The 21,862-nt window shown below is 39.6% G+C and overlaps 1 protein-coding gene across 2 annotated transcripts in view; it reads right to left on the bottom strand.

Moving 5' to 3' along the window:
• Positions 1–252: 252 nt before the first annotated feature.
• Positions 253–21,862, bottom strand: part of Meis1 (Meis homeobox 1) — a 138,079-nt gene continuing 116,469 nt past the window's right edge. The window contains exons 10-13 of one of the 2 annotated variants that reach the window (XM_021210294.2): positions 5,144–5,202; positions 3,947–4,036; positions 3,553–3,647; positions 253–1,483 (exon numbers count right to left, since the gene is read on the bottom strand). In XM_021210294.2, the coding sequence (XP_021065953.1) occupies positions 3,589–3,647; positions 3,947–4,036; positions 5,144–5,202 (208 nt within the window). In that variant the 3' untranslated portion in view covers positions 253–1,483; positions 3,553–3,588. The remainder of the gene's footprint in view (positions 1,484–3,552; positions 3,648–3,946; positions 4,037–5,143; positions 5,203–21,862) is intronic. The other variant, XM_021210293.2, reaches the window with a different exon arrangement.

Below are 21,862 nucleotides of genomic sequence, written 5' to 3'. Positions count from 1 at the left end.
AAAGCTGGACTTGGAGTTTTCATACATTCAAACTCCATCAGAATGCTAAGATAAGACACAGTGTACCATGACTGTTATTAATAATTAGCTCCTTGTTTTCTTGATAGAAAAAGGCTATTGACAAGCATTTCTTTATCCACAACAAAAAGTATAATTAGCGTACCCCACTTAGTAAACCTTGTATGCATGCCACCTCACACTAATCTGCTACTTTTACAAAAAAAAAAAAAAAATGCAATAATACAGTTCATCTTTCCAGTCCTTTTTGCACAAAATTTATTTACAATGTCTACATAAATGCTCCAAGGTGGGACTATGGAAAAATACACACATGACCAATGCTTTGCTGAGAAACAAAGTCAACATATTAAAAATAAATCTTCAGTCTATGTTTTTTGAGCTGCATAAAACAGGAAGTGATGTATAAGGTGATGGTTGTTGTCGCATGGGGACGATGATGCTTGAAGTGACACTTAGGCTTCTAAACACACACGGCCTTTGGGTTTCCATGCCTCCTCCCGCCAGTCTCCTTAAGACACTGCCTGCAACAGCTGATTAATCATTGTTGGTGACTGCAGTTTTTCCCATCCTTCCCGATTTACATCTGTTCAGGCCAATTCAAATATGGTGAGTAAATGAATTAGACATGCAAATTCAAGCCCCAGGCTAGAAAGAGGGAGAGAGAGAGAGAGAGAGAGAGAGAGAGAGAGAGAGAGAGAGAGAGAGCACGCACATGGCTGAAATCCTAGGCGAGAAGAAAAGAGTCTTCTGCCTGATAGTTATTTTAATGCTCTAAAAATCCTGCAAATCAGACCTTCCTGTCCCTTGCAGGATAACTGTAAGGCTTTTTAATGTAAGGAGGCTTCTGGAGGAAGTGAACAGCTATGGAAACAACACACATAGTGTGGAAAAATTTCACATTTTTTTTTAAAAAATCTATAAGAAACAACGTAATATGGATAACAGTATAATAGCATTTACAATATTTCACTCTTTGTTCTTTTAATGTCTTATATAGTTATTTTTGCATGTCCCCCAAGTTGACTTCGGTTGGTTCTCCTGCATTTTAAGAGTCCCTATGAAGAACTAGGGATGCTCCTTGGTCCAAAGTAGATGTCAAGAATGGAACTCCATAGTCATTGCAGGAAAGACATGACTCGAGATCAGTCACCATTGCAGACAATGCATATTCCCTTAAGCTACTGAGCGTGAATGTCCATGACTTGTCCACTCATTGTCGGGTCTCCTGTATTAAGAACCGAGGGGCTTGACGCTGACATTGGCATTCCAGGGTGGGGCTGTCCTCCATGCATCATCACTGCGGGGTGGTGAGGGTGTCCAGGAATGTACGTATGCATGGGGGGCCCATGACGCAGCTGAGCAGGATGGGGGGGCATCTGGGCTTGGGTATAACTCGGCTGTCCCATACTCACACCCATTGGACCACCCCGGGCTACATACTCCCCTGGCATACTTTGCAGCCCTGTAGAAATTCAAAAGAAAGAAACAAAAACAAAAACAAAAAAACAAAAAATTACGGAAAGGCATCAGTGTGGTTCTGACTATGGCAATCCTATGAAAGCCAGGGAACATTGTGATGAAGGCAGGCCTTGTGAGACATTATTTTGATTCATGTGGAAGAAAATAAAAGGAGATGTCAAGCTGGAATCGGAACTGTTTCCCTTGCAAGGCCATTGGACCAGTCCTACCAAGTCTAGTTTTAAACAAAAACACGTTGGGTTCTGATTTAAAGAAGCATTTTTGTTCTATCGAGAGCTCCGGTCACTAAACCTTTCACAGAAGCACAACGAGGCAAGCTCAGTAACAGTGATTACTTAGCAAATCCTATACCTTTTTGGGGGGAGAGGGGGGGGGTGAGAATCAAAACAGTTATCAATAAATTCCTTCCACATGGCCTCTTAGAGCTGGAGGAGAAGAAAAGCTTCAGAGAACTCTGTCTACCTTACAATGATTTTGAGAACAATAAGAAAAATTGGACCTAAAACAATACTCCTCTTGCTTTGAGGGGCCTCTTGTCTTCTGCATGGATTGCTCTAGCTGATGGAAAGTGACGGGCGTATTGTTTCTGAGAGCCATAAGCTCCATCATCATCAAGGGTGAAAGGCAGAACGCCATTGCTAAGTATGTTCAATTGCCTTTAGTTCTAAGTAATAGCGCACTGTGAATGCTATGAACACCTTCGAATAAGGTCTCCAGGCTCTGGCAATGAATGGCTGCTTAATCTAGCCTAAAGGAACATTTTTAAACTAATGAAAATTGCTTATAAAATATACTGTACCCACAGCTCTTTAATCAAAAAAGATGATAATATTTTTTGTAATAACCTATTAATTTAATTGGTCACGAAGCATAAAATACATCATTTAAATTTAATTGACCCAGAAACTAAGAAACAATATTTAAATTAACTAAGCTAGAGAATTCCGTGATGAGGTGATAAGACTGTTGATTTCCAAGCTCAATGGAATGCTTTCAGAGGGAACTGTTAAACTTACATTGGACTCCCACCCACAGAAGAAGACCAGCATGTTACCCTTGGCCTCAGCAAGAATTTTAAATAGTGTGTTAATATAATCAGGGGCACATCCAAGACTCTGAAATCATGGCTTTTAATTCCAAAAAGAAATGCTAGAGAGAAGCTGTTAGGGGCAATTTAGGAAATGAACTAAGGCTTTGGAGTTCAAAACAGTTTTGCTTGTTTGAACTCAAATTTCTGGGGTGTCTTTTTAGGAGAGAAAATGACAGAGTGAGAATCTGGGACAGTTTTCCTAGGCTCACTTCACTAGGCCTGCCACTGAAGATTGCATTAATGATCTCTATTTTTGTATACTGAATAAGTCAAATCCATTTGTCACACTGCAAGTGATGGCATACTTAATTTGGATATAGTCAATTAGCCTGGGCTAAGCCCTGAAGCCTGCTGTGCACACCTCTATTTTGTATTCTCCCTTTTTCCATTGCCACACGTAATCCCATTATGATGGACAGACAAAGGAACAAACTAGGGGAAAGAAAATCAAAGTTTAGTTGTCTGAAGCTTCGAAATATGCCTTTACTTACCCTAAGTAAAGCTATGTTTATTTTACCTAAAAGAAGTTCTCTGTTTGGCTTTTTGGTGTCTTGCAGGTTAGTGTAGAAATGTAACTCATGCATCAACTGCGGTTAGACAGATTTATGGCACTTTGGGGACATGCTCTTTCCTCTCCTTGCACTGCTGCAGACTGCTTACATTTTGCAAATCAGTCTGTTGCTATGACAACCCACTCCCCCACCTCCTGACTGTTTCTTGTTTTGTCATGTGGTCAGTACTGTACAATAGCAACACACAGGATAAATGTATATCATATACAGAATTTATCAGCCTAAAACCTTGATCAAAACCAACAAGAGAAAAAAAAATGAAAGAAGCAAGAAATAAGGCTTTAATGGAAAGGAAGAAAGAAGCATGAAGCTATGGGCAAGGAGAACATGAGAGGACGCAGGAGAATGTTCCTAGGACAAAGTGAAGACAAAGGCCCCGTTTGTACTTACTTCCCCCTGGCTTTCGATTGGTTAACTAGATGAAGGTTACATGTAGTGCCACTGCCCCTCCATGCCCATATTCATGCCCATTCCACTCATAGGTCCTAGAAGGGAGATAAAAATCCAAGAAGAGGCCAGAAGATGAGCAAAGTCAACAGATAGTGCCAAAAGACCCTTAAAAAAAACACAGGTTCTAGGTAGCTGAGAGGCAGTGAGATATTGCGCACATAAAGGTCCTGGCTTCCCCTTTGAGGTATCTTAGATGCACAGATGGTAGGCAAGGCGAGGCAGGCAGCTTGAGAAAGCAGAGGGTGGGCTCCTTTACCTGCACTGACAGGGACTTGGGGAGGGTGATACTTCTGGAGTTATGTGAAAAAGTATCATACAAAAAAAAAAGTCTTACCTGGCGCTCTGATGCCCATGTGCTGCTGACCGTCCATTACAAAACCTCCCATTGGCTGTCCATCAGGGTTATAAGGTGTCCCTTGGCTGACTACAAAAGTACACAGCACAGCTTCTTAATAACAGGGGAGGGGAGAGGGCCAGGAGAGGGGAGGGGACACAGAGAACATACCAAGCAGATTACATGTGGTTTTTGTTGTTGTCGTTATTGTTGTTGTTTTGTTTTTTTTTAACCAAAGTTAATTCTTTCTCTCAGGCCAGTTCTATATACCTCGGTGACTAGAGTTTCAAGTGCTATCTATGTTCAAGGAACAGGCTAGACACAAAATTTATGGTGGGGAGGTTTGTCTGGTGGTTCCAAAATGGACATTATAAGAAAAGAAGACACTGGAACCTGACTAACTGGGTATGGGCCCAGTGTGGTGCCAACAGAGCTTTGATGCAGCCGAGAGCAGAGTGGTATTTCAGAGGCACGGTTCAACCCCGCATCGCCCCAGGTATACTTGGTCCCTGCCTTTGCTACTATGTTATAATACAAAACAAATCCTAGGGCTCATGACTGAAAAACAAACAAACACAAAAATGTGTTATTTTTTTTAAAAGTGTGAGCACCAGAAGACAGATACTAATGAGCGAGGCATGAGAATAAGAGCCGTGTATTTATGTCACTAACCAAATCCTGTGTTTTAACTGTACATGAAAAGCTGTTTCAGAAGTGAGCTGCCTTGGGTTATTAAAGCACACAAAAGCTCTACCTCACTGAATGTCTTTGAACTTTACTGAGTCCCACAAGTGATCCCGACCCCTTTGCCCTTTTGACAGGTAATAAAGTTTACAGCAATTCCACACCAAGCCATGCACCAGGGAGTGGTCATAGTGGCAGAAAGCTGGGTAGGCAAACTTGGGGAAAAAAAAATAACATTCATATATCGAATGTTTACAAAGAAGATTGTAGCTGAGCACGTGGTTTAAGAGTTACTTTTCTCCGTTGGCTTTTTATTCTCTACTTTCTCCAAATGCTTTATAATGATGTTAAATTGATTAGTGTTGTTACAAAACCAAACTGGTTTCATTTCTAAAGCCAGGCACTCGTAGCACTCACTCCCAGTTCATTTACCAGGCAGCAGCCCTCCTGGTGAATGGCTTGAGGATGCTTTTCGCTTGCCTGACTTGAATATGGTCACTAGAGGGGACTTGCCTGCTCGGTTGGACTGGTCTATCATGGGCTGCACTATTCTCCTTCGGGCATTAATAAACCTGTAACCAAGAAAGCAAAGCACATCATTATTGCATAAAAACATAAACAAAAGGTGGAGGAAGAAATGAATCACAGGAAGAAGAGCAGGACCCTGGCAAGCTCAGCCAGCCGCCTTTCTCTCCCTTGCGGACAGCTTCACATGCGGCAAAACCTACAACCCCGTGACCTTTGGGTACAAGGCTTGGGTTTCTGAGTTGATTTATGTTTGGCTGCTTTACCACAGTTGGACACTTCCATTTCATCTTTTCATGGGGGAATTAGCAGAGTTTTCAGGAAACAATGCTAGCCACCACTCTTTTCAAAGGGCCGGGTGGGAGTCGGAGGAGACACAGAGGAGAAGCTCTGAGGACATCTGTTCCCTCCCAATTACTGACATTTCAATCTTACACTTTCTGACTTCTTTTTCACAGTGTGTTTTATCCAAACCTCCCCTACCTTTTGCAAACCTAGTTTCATCCTTATGTCCACCCCTAAGATAACGAGCCCGGTTGGCGGCACACCATCAATTGAAAGAATGTCTGGAGTTTATCACTATTAACTCACACTTCTGGGGACTTTAAAGAAATGCATTCCTTGGAGAGATTTCTTGGGGTGACTTTTTTTTCTCTTTATGCAAAATCCGAAGTCAAGACAAGGTCACATCTATACAGCAATTGAATTTATAATTTTGCTTTCTTCCACTACTACTGAAAATTTATAAACATCTTACTAAGATATTTAAATCATTCTATGTTTATTTTAAAAATTGTTTGGTACAAGTCTTTTTATAGCTCCTTCAAAAATATAAAGTCACTGAAATAAAACAAAACAACCAAAAACAAAATAAAACAAAATAAAAAAAGCCCCTGTTAGCTCTGAAACCATCTCTGCAAGATATTTAACTCTTAAGCTTTTAGTCTTGGGTTATAAGAATTGTTTGCCAAATCCAGAAAATACAGAGTATGTGTTGGGTTACCTTTAGTTCTCAACCCAACTCTGAGCAGGACATCAAAAATGTGATTAAAAAGTTCAATACTACCCTATTAATAATTGAAGGGTTTATAGTCTGATATAAATTTTAGTTTGTACATGTGTCTATTTGAGCAAAGAAAGCAGTTCTGGAACTCCAAATCATTAAACAGTCAAAGATGTGTCTTTAAAATAAAAATACATGCTTCATAACATTTTAAGATTCTCAATATCCTGTACCTGCTTGTGTCCCTTCTGAGAAGCAATTAAAGGAAATGACGGAAGTAGATTCTGACTAAAAGGGTCAGTGTGGGTGCAGACCTGTAGAGGCTACATAAACTGTTTCAGTTTTTACATATGAAGTCCCTGAACTGCTAATAAAAATATTTAAAACACAGGATCTACAACAAATTGTGTTGCAAATCAGGTTATCGTTATCTTATATAAGCCATGAAAATTGGAATCATGTGAGCAGAAGGTTAGATTAATTCTCCGTTCTCATTATAAGCACAGGTGTAGCACAAACACCATGTGAAATAACCAATTAAAATGGAAAAAAAATCTGCCGTTTCATTAGCTGCCTGTACTGCATGACCAATTAGAAAATTATTTAATATTAATATTCTGCATATACTAAAAGTAATTTTCATAGTAACTTATAGGTAACAGAGCAGCCTCATCGTTACACACCCAAACAGAGCAGCTGTAGAATCCTCTATCTGTGTAGTTCTTTATGTAATCCTGACTGACAGAGGAGAGACTTAGTCTGTCCACTCTCTGTTTAAGTCTTTGTAAAGACATTTTATGGGTAGGGAAAGTGATTTTGTTGTTGTTGTTGTTGATTTGATTTGATTTGTTGAGATAGGGTTTCTCTGTGTAGCCCTGGTTGTCTTGGAACTCACTCTGTAGTCTGTGCTGGTTTAGAACTCACAAGAGATCCACCTGCCTCTGCCTCCCAAGTGCTGGGATTAAAGGTATGCGCAATGAGGACAATTTTTAACAAGGCTCAAGAAATTGAATGACTTATTTCCAGGCATGTGCTACCAAAAAGATGCTAAGACTTCGTTGATGACACAAAACTAGGGACTAGTCATGATTCCCCTCCTTTCCGATGCTGGGACTACAGCGGCCATTTGTGTCCACACTTAGTTTCAGATAAGGAGTAAGCGTGACAGCGAACACCTTGAAGATGGAGAATGCCTATGGCTGCTCAAAAAAAGAAAAAAAAAATTCTGGGACTCAGTTTTTCTATATTCCCACATAGGCCTACTCCACGCTGAATCACGAAGGCTCCCAAAGACCAACACAAAGTAAGCAGCTCAGGTCACCAACTCATGGCCATTCAGCCCGTGGCACCAAAAATGGTAAATCAAGTTTAGGAAGCGCTCAATCACTTAGCTTGGCCATTAACATGGATGTCTAGAACATCCCATCGAATCAAGGCATAGCCTCTCCTAGAAGCCAACACAGCACTAACTCTCTGCCCTAAGAGTCCGTCTTTGAACAATGCGAGCTGCCGGAAGTTCCCATTCTCCATCTAAAATCAATTCTTGGTACAGCTTTCCAGGGCAGTTTGAACAAGTTCATTCAACATTTGAACATAGCAATCATATTTTCTAGGCTTCTTTCTTTTTTCCCTGGGTTAAACATCCATGGTTCTTCAAAGGTTTTCGTTTTAGAGGTAAGTCCCTCTCATATTTTGAGCCTGTTATCACTCAGGCCTCTCTATTCAGTTTGCTGAGACTGTATCTCTCTGGAGGTTTGCAGGGATATACTTTCTGGTCACATTCATTTGGGCCTGTCCTGGTGCCTGCATAAAGGACAAATTCGTTACCACATCCCCTTACCTCATCACCCATTGGTACTAGGTATTATTTACTTCTTTTTGTATTGATGATAACTGTTTTTTAATTGATTTCCTGATATAAGAGACTCATAGATTATATGGACACTAGGATGAGAATCCTGTCATTAAAAACAATATCAATCAGAAACACTGGGAATCAAATACAACTCAACCACTTTGAATTGCACAGATATGTACTAGGTCTGCATAGAACTTTCTTGCTTGACTTAAGGTAGGATTCCGTGGAACCCATGCTGGCCGCAAACTTGCTATACAGCTCAGGAAGATGACCTTGAAATTCTGAATGCTGAGTTTACAGGCATTTTTAACTATACCCAGACTATGAGGTTTGTCAGACATATCTCAGGGCCCAGCATGTGCCGAGCCAGCACTGTACCAACTGACCTACACCTTCAACCCAACTTCCTCTTTCAGAAAGCCATCATTTAAAAGCATTTCAATATAATAAAATATTGTCAATTTATTTGAGACTCAGTAAATTCTAGGAACATTATTAAATTATAATCTCTATACTATTATGAACAATTTGCACCATGGGTTAAGGTCACGGCGAACATCTTCACCTAAAAGTAACTAGTTAAACAGCAAAGTATTTAATTTTCTAAAATGATACGTCATTTCTGTGTGCATGATTTTACAACTCAGCATCACAGGGCCCTCAGGACTTTTCCACCGAAACTGCTTTTTAGAATTAGATGCATACAGCAGAGCCAGCAGTTAGAAGGTTTCAGGGGTGAATTCAGATACAAAAAGATTTTTCCTTCTGGGCAAAGCAATAAAATGGCATTCTTGCTCCTCCCACTATAAGTCAAACTGAGGTCAGCCCTCTTGTCTCACTATCTGTTTAAATAAACTGGCCCTGGTGTTTGTTTCTCTAGTGCCCTTTGACCCGGGACTCATCCTCCCTGCTTTGGTGACAGAATGCTTTGCTTTTCCTTGTGAGAGAAACAAACTTATCAAGAAGTTTCTAAACCTGGAAATTAACAAAATGCTGTTAGAGTGGATGTGAGCATAAATGAACATATTTTTCTTCTTAAAACACTGTTATTTACAGAGAAATCAAAATAAATATATACATATACATTAGATCAAGTTAAAAGTAATGTCTCTGAGAAGAGAAAGGGAGATGGAGTGAACACACATTAGAATGTTGAATGTGAATACATTTTCCAATGGCTACAAAAGTATTTTTTTAAAAAAAAAAAACTGTTATTTAGATATAATTCAGATGTAGATGTCAGGAATGTGACCGTGAGCTTGGCTTACCCACTAAAATGAGCAGTTTTACACTTTTTCCTAATAGAATATAACCAAAATATACTACAATTTAGGTTTTTAAAGACGCTAAATTATTCAGTTAAATGATCTTTAAAGGTTGTAAATGTTTTATTTGCCTTTGTGTATTAATACACACACACACACACACACACACACACACACACACACCTTAATTATAAAGTGCTTTGAAGAACACAACTTCTTTTCTGTAGGTGATAAACAAGTGGATTAAGGAAAGAAGGCTGCATCTCCTTGTGTGTGCAGCACAGAGCAAAATTTGTATTGAGAGCCAATTCTCCTTTCTGAGGCCAAGTCTTGCCAAGGAAAGGAATACAGCAGTCTGACCTTACAGCTCCCTCCATGTTCAAATAAACAGAGATACATTTCTTTCTGCCCTGGTTGTTTGTTTAGGACTCAGTGTCCTTATAAGGAGGAGTGGAGCTAAGACAGGAAAGACAGTCTCCCAGCATTAGAGACTTAGGATCATCTATAAATTGAATTTTACTTTTTGTGTTTTATAAGAATCAGACAAGGAGATTGCAAACTGTATTTGAATTTTGGTTTTTTTTTTAATTTTTTTTCTTTCACTTCTTTTTTGTTTGTTTGTTTTAGATTATTTATTTTTATTTATATGAGTACACTGCAGCTCGCTTGAGACACACACCAGAAGAGTGCTTCGGAACCCATTACAAATGGTTGTGAGCCACCATGTGGTTCCTGGGAATTGAACTCGGGACCTTTGGAAGAGCAGTCAATGTTCTTAACCACTGAGCCATCTCTCCAGCCCCCTGAATTTTGTTTTTAACAAAGAGTTCCTGGTTTCATTTCTTCTCTTTGCTTCACAGTTGTTATATATTGGGTGTTTTAATGTGTGCATGTGTGTATATATGTGGTATGTATGTTTATGTTTGTGCTTGGTGTATGTGTGTTTTTGTGTGTGTGTGTGTGTGTGTGTATGCTTGTGTGGTGTATGTATACTTGTATGGTGTTTGTGTATATGTATTTGTGTGTGTGCTTGTGTGTGTGTGGTTTTTGTGTGTGTATGTATGTGTGTGTGCAATTGTGTGTGTATTTGTGTGGTATGTATATGTATTTATGTGAATATTTGTGTGTATATGTGTGTGTGCGCATGTGTGTGCTTTCTTTGTATTTGTATTTGCCCTTGTGTATGTATTTGTGTGTTTAGTGTGTGTATTTTCGTGTGTGTGTGTGTGGTATGTGTATGTATTTGTGTGTGTTTGTTTGTGTACAGGTGTGTGGTGTATGTGTATTTGCTGTGTGTCTGTGTGTGTTTGTTTATTTTCCCCCCATTCTGCTAATGTATTATCTTCTTTCCTTTGCAGTTGTGGAATTAGGATGGTTTTCTGAGCAAGAGCTGGTGGAACTGCTTTCTGAAATGGGCTTTTATCCTTTGTTTATTGTCTGCTTTTTGCCCTGGTCCCAAACTTTGTTCCTAAACTGAATTTTCACAGAGAGAGCAGGAGGGTCAGCAGAGCTTAATGGGCATGTGGTAGGAACAAACTCGAAGTAGAGTTGCCCAGTTCCAAAGCCAACCCTGTCCACAGCTTAAGCTCCCTTCTCTAAATCTCTGCAATAATGATGAAGAGCAAGGGATGCTCACCCATTGGCTTTGCCAGATTCCCCTCCTCAGTTCTACTCCTTGATGTTCAGTGTTCAGCTTGCAGCTCATCATTAAAGGGAGCCTACACTTAGTTCCTTTGGCATTTCACAGCCAAGCTAGTAATACACATAAAGTCACAGTGTTTTCATTTCCAATGATCTACTTCTCTCTCAGGCCTACGATCTTGTTTACCAACCAAGAATAAGTAAATAGAATGGGGGATGGACATAGGTTTACTGTAGCATGTGTATCATTCTAAGTATAGAAAAATGCCATTTTCCAACACCCTCAAATGCTCAGGAAGACACAATAATCAATAATTAGGAAATGATTTCAGTGATGACAGGGGATGGCATGGGACAGACAACCAAGCTTAACAGTTAAGCTCTAATCCCCAGAGAAAGACCCTGTCTCACAAAGGAGAGGCAATGACACTTGAATATGACCTCTGGCCTATGCACACTTTTGCACATACATGCATGTGAGCCTGCATACACATATGAACATGCACACAAGCATACAAATACACAACACATACGTAGAAATGATCACACTAACCAGAAGGGTGTTTTAGTGAAAATGAATTGATTAGTATTAGCTATATTATAAATAGTTACATACATATTCCAATAAAAATAAATAGCATGTATTCTTAAGCATAATCTAATGACTGGCAATTTCTGTATATACTATTTGTTATTCTATTAAAAACTTCACTATGTACATATAACATTTAATTAACATAGAATCTATTTGGGAAATTTTCTAAAGATTTTGTTTAATTCTTGGAGCAAGCATAATGAAATGCTTAAATAAAAAAATCTGAAATTGGAAGAAAATTGAAGAATTTGAAAATGTTGTTATTTTCTATACCATGAGCTTCCTTAACACAATGCTCTTTCAACCATGTCAGGGTTAGTCAAATAAAACCATACACTTTTTAAGAAGTCAGCATTTCCTTGTAATTTTAAAACATGCTTTGTAGACAAAGACTACGAGAAATTGTAGGCACCTCCCAAGTAACTCCTTGTTCTTTTAAGTAAAAAATTTAGCTGAAAAAAAATCTTCTACTGAAAAACATTATTGTAGATGTACATTTACTTTTGGACTTAGAGACCCCAAACTGGAAGTTTTTAGAATTCATCCTTTCTATAAATCATTTGTTGGGAGATAAAATTTTGTAAAACATGATTTTAAGATGCTTAAGAAAGTTGACTCAATCTCAAGTCAAAACCTTGTGAAGTCATATTTTTGGCACCCCTTTCTAGTTTCTTAACCTCCTCCAGGATCCGGCAGCTCCCAGGGTGAGCTGCAATACATCACTCCTGTCTGGGGGTGGAGAATGGCTTCGGAGGAGAGTCGGACAGACATGGAAAGGGGGAGGCAAGCTCTTCTCTGCTCCCACTCCAGAATCATAATGTCAGATTGCTCAAATCACAGGAATTCCATCAGTCAGAGTGTAAGAAGCCAGAGGCAGGAAATACAGGAAGAACTAATGCTGTCTAACTCGAGCAAAGAAATTAATTATGGACAGTTTTTTATATTTGTTTGTTTGTTTTTGTGTTTTTGAGAGCAGCTAGTGTAGGGGTCATCCTTAAATCAACAATGACAGTGCAAAGTAATGACAGAATCTGGACGATGTTTTAGACTTATAACTGAAACAATGGTGGGATAACTCATTGCTACATGGGAACACATCACAGGAAACCCACCTTCATGGCCTTTCTAAGTCTCTTGTTCTAACTTGAACCCTTACCCTTGGATGCTCCTTGCTGCCTTCTAGGTCACTGAAATCTGGTTGAGTAAGGACCTGGTTGTGAACTCCAAGACCCATGCAAAAGAAAACAAAACAGCCTGTCATGGCAGTTTGCTTCTGTGAACCTACAGCTGGGGAAGGAAGAGGCTGAAGGACCTGTGGGGATCACTGGCCAGTCAGTCTTAGGGGAATCAGACGGCTCCAGTTTCAGTGAGAGAGCCTGTTTCCAAAATATAAAATGAAAAGCAGTAAAGAAAGACACCTCATATTAATCTCCAGTTTCCACCCAAGTGTGTGCATGTGTGTGTGTGTGTGTGTATGCACATGTTTATTTAAATATCCATTGTTTTATATATTCAAATATCCATTGTTTTTTTAAAAACTGAATTTCTAAAATTGAATTGAATTGAATTTCCAAAATTTAGCTACAGGAGCCAAGTGGTGGCACATGCCTTTAACCCCAGCACTTGGGAAGCAGATGCAGGAAGATCTCTATGAGTTTGAGTCCAGCCTGGTCTACAGAGAGAGTTCCAGGACAGCCAGGACAATGCAGAAAAACCTTGTCTCAAAAAAGCAAATTAAACAAACAAGCTACAGAACAACACAGTCCTCATGACTATGGTCACACACTGACACATATGAAATACCTACCTAATGTGAACATTTGTGTTTGTATAACCATGAATATAAAGGGAAAATAGTAGTTTGCTTGAGTTATAGTCATTTTAAGTATTTATTATCACAACATAGAAGGGATCTGACCCTTACATGTATTTAAACTTTCTCTGGTAAGGAAAAAGCTTTGGAAGCTATAAAAATATTGACAGAATGGAGGTCACTCTTCATTTCAGAGCTGAACCTTTTTTTTTTAACTTAAATACTAATTTTCTTATTCACAAAAAGTCAATAGAGTTGTATATAACTGAACATCTCTAACATATTACTAAATAGATATGTGTATTCAAGGCTTAAATCCTGTTTCCCTGGCAATCCCCACTATATAGAGGAGAAATCAGTTTATCTAATAGAGTAGGACACTGTGGAGAGGGAACAGACACTGAGCAATAGGCACAGACCCTGGAGCCACCCAGGCAATTCAGAGAGATGGCTATTTTAGCGATTATATAGATATTACTTTTTCTAAGAATGTTGCTTTAAATCAATGTTTCTCAGATTGGGGGCCACGACCCTTTTGAGGGTCGAACAACTCTTTCACTAGGGTTGCTTACGATATCCTGAATATCAGATATTTACATTACAACTCATAAAGTACATAAATTACAGCTATGAAGTAGCAATGAAAATTATTTTATGGTTGGGGGTCACCACAACATGAGGAACCATATTAAAGGGTCACAGCAGTAGGAAGGTTGAGGACCACTGCCTTAAATGAACACATTGAAAACCTATTGTGTTAGAATTATGACTTCCTCCATCTACATAAGACATTACTAAATCTTAGTCTCCTCTTGGAGTGACTCTGAACTCTTTGCTCTCTCAAGAACCCTTCCTTCAGTTTTCCCAGCTTCCCGCACCTTCAATAACCATACATTTCTGGCCTTGGAATCTTCACTCATACCAGGGGAAAATGTCTCAATATTTACCATGTCACTCAGACTTGCCTGGTCACAAAATTTAGTTACAGAGCCAGGTACTGGCACACACCTTTAATCCCAGCACTTGGGAGGCAGAGGCAGGCAGAGGATCTCTGTGAGTTTGAGTGGAGCCTAGTCTACAGGGAGAGTTCCAGAACATCCAGGGCTACACAGAGAAAACCTGTCTCTAAAAACCTGAATGTGTGTGTGTGTGTGTGTGTGTGTGTGTGTGTGTGTGTGAATGGGGGTTTCTGTTGATCTTTCCAATAGTTGGTGAAGCCTCTGTTTCAACCCATAAGACAAGATCCATACTCAATGTAATGCCACAGTGCACTGTATAAGCCCCAGAGAAGCACATGGATCCACAAACACCAGAAGGCACCCCCACCATGAGTTAGATGATCCAAATGAAGGAGACAAGGTGGCCTCCTCTTAGAACTTGACAAATGGGCTGGCCAAGCACTGTCAGTGAGACTTTGGGAATGTGTGTTTACTGTAGGTTTGCTGGATGCCAGTGTCGCTATGCTTTACTTTTGTCTTTTGTGACTGTCTGCTTATTTTTGAGACAGGGTCCCACTATGCTGCCTTAACTGGCCCAGATGTATGCAGACAAGGCCTGACCTCACAAAGATCTATCTGCTTGCCTCTACATAGTGAGTGCTAGAATTAAGCGCAGCTATAACAACATCTTCCTTCTTCCCTTGTTCCTTTCCTCCTTTCCCTTCCTCCTCTGTCCCTGTTTCCTTCTTCTGAAGAGTTCCATGAATCCTAGGCTGGCAGTCTTCAAATTGTTCGTATAGCTGAGGCTGACCTGGTGCCTTTTGCCTCCACCTTCCAGGTGTTGCTCAGATGGCGTGTGTTTCCTACCAGGTTTGGTATTATATGGTACTAGAGACTGAACCCAGGACTTCCCGCATGCCAGGTAAATGCTCTACCAACATAGTTATATCCTCAACTGCTAGCCTTAAATTTTTTTTCCATCCATTATCTCATTCAAAACACTGGGCTACTGGCAGGGAGACTCAAACCTGGGCCTCGTGAGAAGAAGCTGGTAGTGGAGCAGGAACGCAGGTTCTGAGATGAGAGCAGCATTTAGGTGTATTGTCCTAGTGATCTAGTGGCTAAATGTGAAGAAACACACTTTGCAAGTTGTAAGACCTAGTACAGGAGTTCCTCGCTTTAACACCATTATAAGTCTCAAAAATAATAATAGTACAAAAATTCCTAGCAGCATAAGCTGGAAGCAATCCAAATGCTCACCAACTGATCCAGTAATAATGAATGTGTTTCTATTCACAGTGGCTCATCCAGGACAGAATGAGGCACTGACAATATGTGCTATAATGTCATTGATACACACTCTCCCCCCCAAAAAAAAAAATTACATAGAAGAAATTAGTTACATATCACCACATACCGTAAGAGCACCTGGTATGTGCACGTGTGTGTGAAATGCCCAGAACAGGCAAAGGCAGAGACAGAAAGTAGAGTAGTATGGCTTCCTGGAGATGCTGAGCAGAGAACAGGAAATGGGAGGAGAGGTAGCACCTAAATGGCACCTGGTTTCTCTTAAAGTGGCAAAATATTTTAAAACTGATAGTGGGAACTCTTGCAGAGCTCCGCAGATGCAGCACTGGGTCGTGCAGGTTAAATGGGTGAATGTCATGATCTGCACATCTTAGCTAGTAAAGCTGCTAAGAACAAGCTCTTAGCAGGAAGCCTGAAGAAGCCCTGGAAGAAGAACCTTCTTGTCTCTGCCCCTTAACTGGCAGCTAGCAACACAACATCACACAGAGCCCCAGTCGTCAAATGATGCAGAAGTTGCCACCCAGAAGCTAAACCCTGTACCATGGGGTTTCTAGAATTCTAATCCCTCATCCCTTGTGTAATACTTCAGAAGTCATGTTTGTACTTTCAAAAGAAGCAGCATGACTAAAAACAAGTTTAATTCTCAATATGCTTTAAAAACAGCAACAACACTATATTCACTTAGAATGATTCTCACATGTCTCTTTTGATCCTTAGCCCTCCAACCTCTGAGGATGGCAATTCTAGTCACAACCAAGTTTGCTCCCCTCCCTCTCTGTGAACAATCCTGCCAGGTGACCAGTCAAGGTGGCTGAGACCTCACGGTTTTTATACAATACAACTCTTTCCATTAGCTTTTTCAACATCTTATAAGCTCAACCATTTCCAAATATATATGAACTCTGACCCAAACGAGGGATCAAACAAAGTCAGTCACAGCAGATGTTTCTGTAATATAGACCAGCTAAAACCCCGTCAGACAGCAGCCCACAAAAATACTGCTTTAAAAAAAGAATTCAGTACACTAGAGTAAAAGTACTAAAAACTTCAATATATGTTATTTAATCAGGATGCTTTAACTTCATCCATAGGCAATATATTGTTCTTTTTTATTTTTTTTTAAATGTCTTTATCAGCATTAAGCCAGATCTCTCCAATGACAGGTTTTTTTTTGTTTTGTTTTTTGTTTTTTTTTTGTTTTTTTTTGGTTTTTTTGGTTTTTTTTTTTTTGAGCTAAGTTATATTTAGGACCCAAGATGGATAATCGCTACAAGTCTGGAAGACTTAATGCATTTGAGGAAGGAAATGGTTTTTCCCTTCTTCGAAGATAGGGGTTAATCTTGCAGGGCACCGGTTATTTACGAGGGTAAAGAACAAGGAGTGCCTTCAAGGATATTAAACATATTAAGTGGTTTTTTTGTTTGTTTGTTTATTTGTTGGTGTTGAGGTATTACTAGCATGACAGAGTTACTTCCCAAACCAATATGCCAATCTAAAAACTTTGTAAGAATGCAAATAAATGGAGAGAAACGTTTTTAGTGACCAGGGTGCCATTGGATAGTGAACCCTGTATTTGTTAAAATTACAGACATGAATTCCATTTGTTTTATTTTTGAATGTCGTGCTTTCTGTCTTTAAAATGTATTTTTAATGTAGCTGGCATAACCCTAAGCAACTACACAAGGAGCCATGGCATCCACACACAGGAACAGCACAGACCAGATCCTGGGTATTCACCCTTAAAAATCCCCCTTCCCCTGAGCCCCTTGCTCCCCTCCCACTCTGGAAAAAAAAAAACTGTATTATTTAACAAAGAGGCAACATTTGCCCCATTTTCAATATTTTAGACAGACATTTTAACCACTCAAATATGCCATTTGTTTTCTGTAGGCACAGCCCTGAAGCAAGACAGTGATGTAAGTGAGGGAAAGAGGGTCTCAGCCAGCTCAGGGCTGAATGCTTAGTGCTTAGTCACCCAACACCAGGCTCAGCAACTGTTGACACAAAATAGGTGGAGATCAGGTCGGTGCAAGCAGAAAATACCAGGAAGGCAAACTATATGTAAACACACTCAAGGCAGATTTGACAAGAAGAGACCTAAGCCTGACTTGCTGGGAAACGACTGACTTGCCTTGCAAAGCTCCACGGCCTCTCTGAGTTGAGTCTCTTTCCCCTTTGCCAAGTTCCTTTGAGAAGATCAGGAATAACATTTACAAATTCGAGTACATTTACAGAAGACAGCCTAGACATTCGTCCCCTCGGCTCACACAATATGAGTTTCAAAATCTGCTGCTACATACAGGATTTATGTAATGTAATATGGTTCTTTCACATATACCTGGCATGGAGCCAAGCGAAAGGGGGAGGGGCAGTGTACACACACACAACCACAATTCAGAAAGTTATTTCTCCTGACCTACAAAACTCATTCAAAGAGCCAAATGGGTAATGCTTAAACAATCTTTTAATCTCTAACTGACACCTGACAACCCATTACTTATAGATTATTAATGCGACCACTAAAAAGTTTGTCATGTACAAAATTGCTGGAGTAAAAAGATTGAATGCCTGAGGAAAAAAAAAACAAATTTTGCTGTACAATAACTTCAGAAATTCCAAACCTATTATCTGTCGTGCCCTTCACAGACACATAGCACACTGCTAAAAACAACTGATTTATCTTTATTACCGATCCTCAGAATGACAGCACACATGTTTTTCATGTCTTGCAATAATGTTTAATTTCATCTAGGTTTTATTTTACAGTGTTTGACTTGCTTCTTGAAGATGAGAGGAAGTAGTGGCTTTTTAATGAATTTTCTTGTGTGTTTCTTTCCCGGTGTTTTCCCACTGACTCCTACAGCGAGGCTGTATTTAGATCGGCCTCACCTTGCTTCCTGCTGCACTTTACACAGCCTGCAACGCAGAGCTGCCGGGGGCTAGAGTTCTGACTAACCAGTCCTGCGTGTCTACTTTAAAGTACAGGAAGCTGATTATCTGTGGGGAAAATGACCTAAGTAAGGACACACATCTCATTGGACAGCAACGGGAAGCACGATGAAACATTTGATTCACTATCATTTCTTGGATATCCCTCTTCTTTCTCCGTGACTTGCACTACGTGTTATTCTCACATGGCTCTTTTGCTGTCTCCAGAGACAAACTCTTCTACCTTAGCCATCCTCCTTTGTGGAACCCACTTCTCATGGTGAGTTCTTGATGCTCTCCTCTGACACACTGAAGTCAGTGTGTGGCACTTGCTCAGGGTACCTAGTTCTCTTGCTAGAGGCTCGTGCTGACACAGAACGAAAAGCGGCAAACCTGGCTGAATGAGGTCTGGCCACAAGTACAGCCTGTGCGTGATGTTCAAAGTCGACCCTGAGCCATTCCTTCCCTAGGTTAAAGCAACTGTACACATTCAGATATACCAGCTTCATAGAGAATGGGTCCCCCCAACTCCGAGTCAAACTTGATCACCCTATAGGTATCAAAATGCTTCCTCAGCTGGAAGTCTGAGTTTCAGGTAGGGTTATATAGTCTTAGCCTAAAAACTCTGATGCTGCCTAGGAAGAGAAGCCGCAGTTTCAGGAAGTGGTGTTTGGGCTTCCCTGATGGGAGGAGTCTAAGTTTTCATCTACCACAGTGAAGCAATGCCTAGCCCTTCTTAAAGTGCCCATGTCCAACAGTATTAAGGATATGATTTTATGGGAGGAATTATGACAAAGCCAATGACTCAAAACGTCAGCAAACCCTACCATATTGTTAGAGCAAAAGTCTTTTCTAAGAGAATTGTTTACGGGGAGTTTTGTTGTGTTTTGGTTTTTTTGTTTGTTTGCTTTGCTAGTGTCTCAAATCTGCAGAGAAAAGTAGTGTCTCTGTTGAACGCCTACAACTCTCCAACATGGCAATACCTGGGAATTTCTAAATTCACAGATCTTCGCCCTCAAAGCTATTTGCTAAGCTCTGGCATCTCATCAGCTATGTCTCCGGCAATGTGCAAAGCAAACATTTTTTTTGACTGATTTCAATATTTTCTTATGAGCAAACGACAGTATTTTATGTAGCGAGTATTACTGATTGCTATAATCTAAATTCACAGTGTCTGTAAAGGTAATATTATGGGATTAGACACTCAGGGCAAAAGGCTCACAATTAACTGAAGCTTAAAAAACAACACATGCTGAGATGTTGCTGGGAGTTTCTCTCTCTCTCTCTCTCTCTCTCTCTCTCTCTCTCTCTCTCTCTCTTTCTCTCTCTCTCTCTCTTTCTCCACTGCACCTGTTACTTCACTGATCAGCTAGGAAGTCCACTTTAAATGTGGGTTACTCTGCAATTCTCCAAGGGGAAAGCAGAGTAGCTGCATAATAAAATGACTTTGTGTGTGTGTGTGTGTGTGTGTGTGTGTGTGTGTGTGTGTGTGTGTGTGTGTGAGTTGCTTCATCCCTAGGTGACTTCCAGCCAGGGAAAAATCACTGCACAGTTGCACTTTCATTTTGCACTTGAGTAGCAAACAAATGACCCAGGGATTCCTGCACTGAGCGCTGCTGTGGCTTTTTGGTTTTGTTTTCCTTCTCTCTCTTTTAAAATTTTTTTTTATTTTTACATCTGTTTTTCCCTGTCTTTGTGTCATGCCTCTGTTTAGCTTTATTGACAAAACAATCTGCGCCTAATGTTTAAACAACATCTGTAAAATGTGTTATTAAATTACATCAGAAGAAAAGCAGAATAGTTCTATGGAACCCACTGACCTCTATTGATTTTTAGATCACGGAAGCTGAAAGGATAATTTGTGAATGTTTTAACATTTACATCTAAACAGGTCCCTATATTTATAGAATCTTTGATTACTTCTAAAAGTATTTGCTGCATTACTACTACAATTCAGAAATAAACTTGACCTTTAACTGTTGCAGCTATTATAATAAAGATCAGATTTTCTAAAAATAAGCTTCCAGTTTTACCTGCCTGTAGTGTAAGAGTCTACCTTTCCCCCATGGGTAAGAAACGGGAAGTGATACTTGAACGCTTGGCAGTTTTAAGGGCAACAGATAAAAGACTTGGGAAGACCCAGTATGGATTCTCAATCTAAATCTCTCAAGGACACTAGTTCTGATGGCTTATCAAATGTCAGGTTGCTGACTAGAACTTTATACTAATGATTGATAGAAAAGGGTTTTCTTTCTATATACAGTTCTCTACATATACATATAATATTTCATATTTACTATATAGTTTACATGTAAAAACAGTGTCACCTTTTCAGAGCACAAAGGGGTAAGTGTTTAAAATCAGGTCTTTCTATGAAAGTATGAGAATGAAAAGCAACCAACCAAGAAGCTAGAAGTGTACTCCATGCACTGTGGGCTAGTACTCTGCAGAGGCAGGGTGTGTCTGAGATTCCCAGCGAGTACTGTACAGCATAATACATCAGTTTCCATTACAGGGAAGCCCCTGGTCTGCAACACTGGCCTAAAAATGTGTGAGTCTTTATCTGAGCATTCTACACTCGCACTTTCAACATATAAAAGTTGGTATACTAAAAAGAAAAGAGAACCAAATATTGGTTTTGAGTTTGCACATATATGTACATGTTCATTTATGTGTTTGTTCATGAATGTTTATGCTTCCTTTAGATATCTGCCTAGGAGAAGGAGTAGGAGGATAGATTAAAAACATACTGTGCACACTTATGAAATTCTCAAACAATAAATAAAAATACATCCGATAAAAAAGTTGAATACTGAAATGATTTTTAAAGCTTTGGTTAAATACTTAAATATTTAAAGACCTGAAAAACCATCTACTGCCAAAACTTACAATATTTATACTTCAAATGAAAAACTGCTCAACGTAGGGATATTGTTCTCAGAAGTATTTGTCACAACAATGAAGAGAAAAAACCCAAAGTTAGAAAGTCCCAACGTGTTATTTTTACCATTTCTCAGTGAGATTATACTTGAGACTGAATGATGTTTGTGTAGATCTGGTCTACAACTTCTCATATGATAAATACCCCATTCCATCCCAGGCTCAATGCCAGCCTACGTACGATCCTTCCTCTCTGTTTCCATTCTGACTAGTAGAATAAATATGGGTATTTGCAATTACATTTTTATCTCTGTTTTGTCTTCATCAAATCCGTCTTATTGTTTTGCAGTGAAGCTCTTTCACTTCCCCATTTCCCCATCTATTTCTGTCTTAGTCACCTAACACGCACAGTATATCCTTTATGTCAATACAAAGATACAAAATGGGTTTAGTGTTGGTGTGAAGGAATAGTAGCCAA

This window comes from Mus pahari, chromosome 13 (assembly GCF_900095145.1).
Source record: "Mus pahari chromosome 13, PAHARI_EIJ_v1.1, whole genome shotgun sequence".
Lineage (NCBI taxonomy): Eukaryota > Metazoa > Chordata > Mammalia > Rodentia > Muridae > Mus > Mus pahari.
Note: the sequence above shows the minus strand (reverse complement) of the source record. Positions and strands in the feature narration are given on the sequence as shown.